Source organism: Pundamilia nyererei, unplaced genomic scaffold (assembly GCF_000239375.1).
Source record: "Pundamilia nyererei isolate P.nyererei 1_Seehausen unplaced genomic scaffold, PunNye1.0 scaffold00004, whole genome shotgun sequence".
Classification (NCBI taxonomy): Eukaryota; Metazoa; Chordata; class Actinopteri; order Cichliformes; family Cichlidae; genus Pundamilia; species Pundamilia nyererei.
The window spans coordinates 8,550,611-8,557,550 of NW_005187405.1; the positions used below are offsets into that span (position 1 = coordinate 8,550,611).

General features: G+C 41.4%; 1 protein-coding gene across 2 annotated transcripts in view; it reads left to right on the plus strand.

Annotated features, from left to right (window-relative positions):
- Positions 1 to 6: 6 nt before the first annotated feature.
- Positions 7 to 6,940, plus strand: part of atg9b (autophagy related 9B) — a 10,717-nt gene continuing 3,783 nt past the window's right edge. For both annotated transcript variants that reach the window (XM_005721482.1, XM_005721483.1), the window contains exons 1-11: positions 7 to 1,081; positions 1,253 to 1,296; positions 1,551 to 1,615; positions 2,184 to 2,354; positions 3,971 to 4,112; positions 4,263 to 5,011; positions 5,311 to 5,464; positions 5,676 to 5,855; positions 5,970 to 6,215; positions 6,484 to 6,722; positions 6,838 to 6,931. In XM_005721482.1, the coding sequence (XP_005721539.1) occupies positions 973 to 1,081; positions 1,253 to 1,296; positions 1,551 to 1,615; positions 2,184 to 2,354; positions 3,971 to 4,112; positions 4,263 to 5,011; positions 5,311 to 5,464; positions 5,676 to 5,855; positions 5,970 to 6,215; positions 6,484 to 6,722; positions 6,838 to 6,931 (2,193 nt within the window). In that variant the 5' untranslated portion in view covers positions 7 to 972. The remainder of the gene's footprint in view (positions 1,082 to 1,252; positions 1,297 to 1,550; positions 1,616 to 2,183; positions 2,355 to 3,970; positions 4,113 to 4,262; positions 5,012 to 5,310; positions 5,465 to 5,675; positions 5,856 to 5,969; positions 6,216 to 6,483; positions 6,723 to 6,837; positions 6,932 to 6,940) is intronic.

Here is a 6,940-nt window from a genome sequence, read left to right on the forward strand (position 1 = left end):
CTTTACTCCTTTTTCAGTGATAATAAACTCATAAGGTCAAAATAATCTTTAAGCTCTACAGTAATCCAGCGAAACTCTGCAGGTTGCCATTTTCAAACTCTCCCAGGATGCATTTCAGCTGGAAAGCTAGGACCGTTGCTTTAAGATGATTTTTTCTTTGTGAAACCCACAAGCAAGACGAATAAATGCTTACTTCACAGCAAGCTATATATCGATATTTGGGACTATTTGGACGACGCTAAAAGCGAAAAAGTCGGACAACAGAGGGTCTGCCATGTGAAAATTATTTAAAAAACTACAATTGCTACTCGGAAATTGCGTCAGCGTGATCAGAAGTGACGTCAAAGTCGTTTTGTTGACATTTGTTAGCGAAAGACAAAAACAGTGCACACGCACTGGTTGATGTATTTTTGGAAATCAAGTAACGGACCGCGGAACCGGCCGAAGACAGCCGTGTTGTAACTGAAACGAAGTTGTGTGAGATAAGCGAGCTGTGGTGAAGAGGTGGACACTGAGCAGCAAACACTAAAAAAGGGATAAAGATCAGCAGATGAACCGACGGCAGACGGGAACAAAACAAACCGTGTCACCCTGACTACAAGACTGGCTGAATCATTCACAGGTTAGCCAGCCGCTGCACAGTCATTTGGCTCAGGTAGTAATCTTTTATTAACGTAAGGGACGCTCATTACTAACTATACGGAAGCTTCATGTGCTGAATTTTTAACTCCAACGCAGAATTTTACTTGTCATCATGGTCGTGTAGGGTTACACAAGCGCCGTCCGTTAGTGGAGCAGGTTAGCAGGCTAATGTTAGCTGTAGCTAACCTCCTTTCTTCCTGAAGTGCTCGAGCTGCTAAGTAGCTAGCTGCAGGATGTAGTTGTGGTTGCTAGTCTGCTTTCGTTTCGTATAGTCTTTAGTATAAGTAGCTCGTTAGTTGTGGAGGGGTGACCTGAAGAATGTGAAGCACAATGGCCAACTTTGAAGCTTACCAGGAGTATCAGAGAATTGATGACTACGAGGAGGACTCACCACCAGGAGAGGAGGATTTACTGGTGCACGTGCCTGAGGGCCTAAAAGGTAAACATAATATTAATGCTTACGTTAAAAGTGGTTTCTAATGTATGTTAAAGTTTGTACTTGTTAAGGTTAAAAAGGCTGGCCATCTGCTGACAAATGATGCAACAAAATAAGAGGTTAAGTAAGTTGTAAAAGACTTCTCCCTTTCCAATGGTCTCATTTCTGTTTCAGACTCATGGCACCATATCAAGAACCTGGATAACTTCTTTACAAGGATATCCTTTTAAACTCTGTGAACAAACTGGCGAAAGCCAGAATGATCCCTTTTACATCATTTGAATGTCACTTCTGCTGCTGCTGCTATGGGATCAAATATGAATATTTAGACATTGTGTTACACTGATTGTTATCACTTCACTGTGCAGTCAGCTTACTTATAGTGAATGTCCACACCCTAAATACTTATAGTTAAAATAATTGCATACCTGTTGTAGGGCTGTTTAAAATTTTCCTTAACCATGTTGTTCACATCTATCATTTTCATCAAAAAAATGGCTTTGCCTGTATGATGTTTTCCGAGTTCTTTGAACTTGCGTAAGTACTGAGTTGCACAGAAATACTCACTATGTTGAGATGGCTAAAATATTGCACCATCATAGCAGGTGATACACATTGAATGCAAAACATTAGGTTGATGTGTGTTTGCAGATCTAAGAGGAAATTTGTTTGGCCTTGTGTATGTGTCTGTGAGTTAAGTGCACCCCAGCCTTTGACGACAATACCCTTTTTTTAAGCAATTCCTTCTCTAAATGTTATTTTGTATCTTTTTTTAATGTGGTCATTTATTCTGTTATGACTTTTTCTGTTAGGATTAATCCCTTCACCAACTGCCATGTTAATGCAACATATTTTTTATACTCCTGCTGTTTGTGCTGCTGCCATGCCTGTATGACATTTGTTATTCCTGGTGTTTATCAGATGAGGCGACTTTACTTAACTACAGTGTTATCCACTGATCAGTGTTGTAGTGTATTGCTTATAACCTAATTATTTATAGCAGTTAAACATTAAACACTTTTCATTGTTATCTTTTGGTTTTCTTGGTATTTTCATTAACTGTGTAACCTAATCACTCTCTTTTTTTTTTATCTCACTCTCACAGTCAGCTATTGTTTGTTGTCACATTCACAACGTTCCTTGTCAACTGCGTGGAATACGATGTCCTGTTTGCCAATCGAGCGGTCAACCACACAGGGCCAATCCAGAACCCTTTGGACCGGAACAAAGTCACACTGCCAGATGCCATCCTACCAACTCAGGAGTGCACTGCAAGGTAATGATGGCATATTACAATCCTACAGACAGTTTAGGTGTCTGAAGGAGATTCGTTTTCTTTTTTTTTTCTGGTGGGAAAAGGATGAGTTGACTTAATCTGACAGAATGTACAGGCATGAAAAGTCATGCACATTCCAGGAAGTTTGATTAGACACTTTGTTCTCAAGCAGAGTCCAGGATTAGAGACAGGCCTTTAGAGGGATGTCATTATTCTGACTTAATACAGTCGCAATTAGACTTTCACACTAAATCTCTTTATGGGCTGTAAACGATTTGGCAAGAGTGCAAGATACAGTCACATACTCTGAGAAAAGGAAAAAAAAACTATTTAACTGTAACCAGCATGTTTTCTCATTTAATCTAGAAATCTGTTAGAACTCACTTGTGTTTGTAATGCAAGGCAATGGTTTGTCATCAGATTAATTAGACTGGTTTCTATATTTAATTCAGTGGGGGTTTTTTTTGTTTGTTTGTTTGTTTTTTTCATTTTTGGTTTAATTCACCCTGAGATTAGTAGCTTCAACATTTCTGCAACTCATGGTTACTTGGAGGGAGGTGTTTGTTTTGAGAGCTCAGCCTGGCTTTGGAGAACAGAGCGATGTAATTGATAGCTATGGTGAGGTACAGCTAGCCAACCGAGATCCTGACAGCTTGGCTGGGACAGCGAGCTGACTACCACATGACACCTCACAAGCTGACTGCAGGAGTAAGCCCCCCACCTACCCCTCCCACTCCTGTGTTGTCACATTTTTTTTGACAACATGTAGCCTAGACTCAGCTTGACTGCAGCTCAATAGTTGTTTATATCAAAGGCAATGACGTCCGACTGCTTGGATTTCTAATTTGGGAACAACTTGTCCCACAGTTTAGGCTCTCTCTGTCCTCTTCATACCCCATATCTAATTTCCCTCATAAAGCAGCTTTAAAACGCTCGGACTGAAAACAAGATTGTATTTTGTTTAATACATCTGAATGTTACCTCATAAAGAGCTTTTACAGTTGCACTGAAATTTGCTAATGTTTGTTTAGACACATGGGAACATTAAAGGGTTTCCTTAAATTTAGAATATAATGAGCAGACATCCACCACTGTACTTCAAACACCCCCCCACCAAAAACATGTTAACTGAAGTTTACTAGATTACTCCATCTAAGATCAGCTGTTGCATACTTCATATAAATATTATGTCATTAGATAATGAAGAGCCAACTTAAATTATTAGTAGAGGAGAGGGGAATGTGTGTAGATAGATGGATAGATGGATGGATGAATACTTTATTAATCCCGCAAGGGAAATTGTTGTGTTACTGCAGCATGATAAAGAATAAAAATAGTACTGTCTACAATAAATGACAAATAAACAACACAGTTAAAATAAAAGTGCCACAGATGCCCAGTACGGGCCTCATACTGAGATAGTGCAGGGATTTTATACACACAACAGTGATTAAAAAACAAGTAAAAGTATAAATGAAGTTAGTTAAAAACCATAAAGTATGACCGACATTGTGTAAGAGATTTTACAATGACTCTACATTATGTACAGTGTTTACTATGTATGAATTGATACATGAAGTTAGCCATGTTTTAAAGGAGCTTTTGTTTCTGTTCAGGATTCAAGAGAACAGCTGGATCATATTCCTTCTCATTATGGCTGCTATATTCTGGATCTATCGTCTTATTAAGGTCATTTGCAACTTTTTGAACTACTGGGAGATCAGGCAGTTCTACATCAAAGCACTGAAGATCAGAATGGTGAGTGCACCAACTTGAGATGAGTATTAAGGTCATTCAAACAAATTTTTTTGACTCATGTTCATTGGTATGCAGAGAGATGATAAATCTCAGTGTTTTAAATTGTGGCTTTGTCTCAATGTGAGTGGGTTCCTTGTGTCTTTCTCCCAGGATGAACTATGCAACTACACATGGCAGGAAGTCCAAGACCGTCTAATCAGCCTCCAGAGGGAACAGCAAATGTGCATTCACAAGAAAGAGCTGACAGAACTTGATATTTATCACCGGATCCTACGTTTTAAGAACTACATGGTGGCTATGATAAACAAATCCCTGCTGCCGGTGCACCTGCAGCTCCCCCTGCTGGGCAATGTGGTCTTTCTAACCCAGGGTCTGAAGTACAACTTTGAACTCATCCTTTTCTGGGGCCCTGGCTCGCTCTTTCAGAATAAGTGGAATCTGCACCCCAAGTACAAGCGCAGTGGAAACCGCCTGGAGCTTGCCCAGCAGCTCAGCAGGGTCATCCTCCTGATGGGTTTGGCCAATTTGCTGCTATGTCCCTTCATCCTAGTGTGGCAGGTGCTCTATGCTTTCTTCAGCTACACAGAAGTGATCCGCAGAGAACCTGGGAGTTTGGGCGCACGTCGATGGTCCCTCTACGGTCGTTTATACCTGCGTCACTTCAATGAGCTGGACCATGAGCTGCACGGGCGTTTGGGTCGTGGCTACAAACCCACTTCCAAGTACATGAACTCGTTTACATCGCCACTGCTGACTGTGATTGCTAAGAACATTGCCTTCTTCTCAGGCTCAGTGCTGGCTGTTCTCATCGTACTTACAGTCTATGATGAGGATGTTCTGACAGTGCAGCACATTCTGACTGCTATTACTGTGCTGGGGGTGACAATAACTATCGCAAGGTGAGTCCTCAAAGCAAGCCCACCCAGTCAGTCATCAAAAAACAACTACAATATACACTGTTACAAATTATTTGTCTATTTTTATTTCATTTATTCAGCTGAAAGCTAATCAGTGAAGTAATTCTTTAAATAACTCACATTAAAACTATGAGCAAGTATTAGATATTCTTCATCAGGTACTCCCATCTGAATTTTTAACTTTTTATGATAAAGCTTTTCTCTTTTGCTTATCCATTTGTCTCATATGTGCAGGTAATGCACAGCTGTAATGCTGACATTTTGTACCTGTCCCACGCCAGGTCTTTCATCCCAGATGAGCATATGGCGTGGTGTCCAGAACAGCTGCTGCAGTGTGTGCTGGCACACATTCACTATATGCCAGACCACTGGAGGGGCAACGCTAACAAGAGTGAGACCCGTGACGAGGTGGCACAGCTGTTCCAGTACAAAGCGGTGAGGAATGCAGAAACTCAGTGGATAGGAACACACTTGTCACACTCAAGTCAGACTGAAATTATGTGCTTGTTCTGGCTGTGATGAGGGTTTTTAATCCAGGACCTGGGTAATGCTAAAACTGTCAGATTGGTCACAGTCATATTTTTATAGGGTGTACATAAAATAAAACGTACAGAACCAGAAATTCATGTCATCTCTGTCCACTCAGGTGTTCATCTTGGAGGAGTTGCTCAGTCCTATTGTCACACCCTTCATTCTCATCTTCCTCTTGAGAAACAAGTCTCTAGAAATAATTGACTTCTTCAGGAACTTCACCGTGGAGGTCGTTGGAGTTGGTGACATCTGTTCCTTTGCCCAGATGGACATCAGACGCCATGGAAACCCAACAGTAAGACCCATTCCTTTTGTCTGGCAGGAGTGAATGAACAAATGTCTCAGTGAAGGAAGACTGTGGAAAAAAAATGATATCAAAAAGGTGATCTGTCTATTGATGTTTTTTCAGTGGCTGTCAGAAGGACAGACAGAGGCATCTGTGTACCAGCAGGCTGAAAATGGCAAAACGGAGCTGTCCCTCATGCATTTCACCATAAAGAATCCACGGTGGCAGCCCCCTCAGGAGAGCTCAGTGTTTATCAGCCATTTAAAGGAGAAGGTGCACCATGATGCACAGGCCGGCCCCTCCACTCAGCTGCTGCTCTCAGAGGCGCCTCTCTGCACCTCGCTGCAGTCCAACGAGTCTGGCACTGGGGTAGGAACCAAGTCGATAACACAAACAGCAAGAACTACTTATTTGCTCAAAAATGATATAGGCAGCTAATGTACAAAGAAAACTCAGTAATGCAGTCATCCCTTTCCATTAGGATCATCAGTTTTTCCCTATAAATACTTAATGCCTAAACTACTAGAAATTTGATTACTGATAATGGCTTCATTATGAAATATATTGTTGTAATTTCTATTCTCATTAATTTTTTTCCTTTATTTTTTTGTAACTTTCTGACATTTGTTGTTTCCAGGCTGATAATCTTTTGGCCAGTGTCCTGGCTCACCCTGTTATAACTGCATCTGGACTGCAAGGGCGAGACCATCGGCTCATCCCACCGAGCACCGCTGCTTCTGCTGCAGCCAGCGTTCTCGCCTCTTTGTCCACGTCTCAGCTCGCGCATACCAGTCGCGGCCGGTCACACGGCCTCCTGCCCTCCTCCATCCACCCTGAGACTACCATGTACCACAGTGAGCGCACCGTAATTGACAGGTATTTTCCAATATTACATTTTATATACTTCTATTCTGAGCTTATTTATAACAAAACAATACCAAACAAAATCCAAATGCTTGTTGAAAAAAAAGTGTTTGGCTTTTTTTCCCAGTATGTCTAACAGTGACTCTCGTGTCCGGAGCAATGCACTACAGTCAGAGTTTGCCTCAGCCGAGATGAGTCTCCATGCCATCTACATGCATGAGGTAATTTCC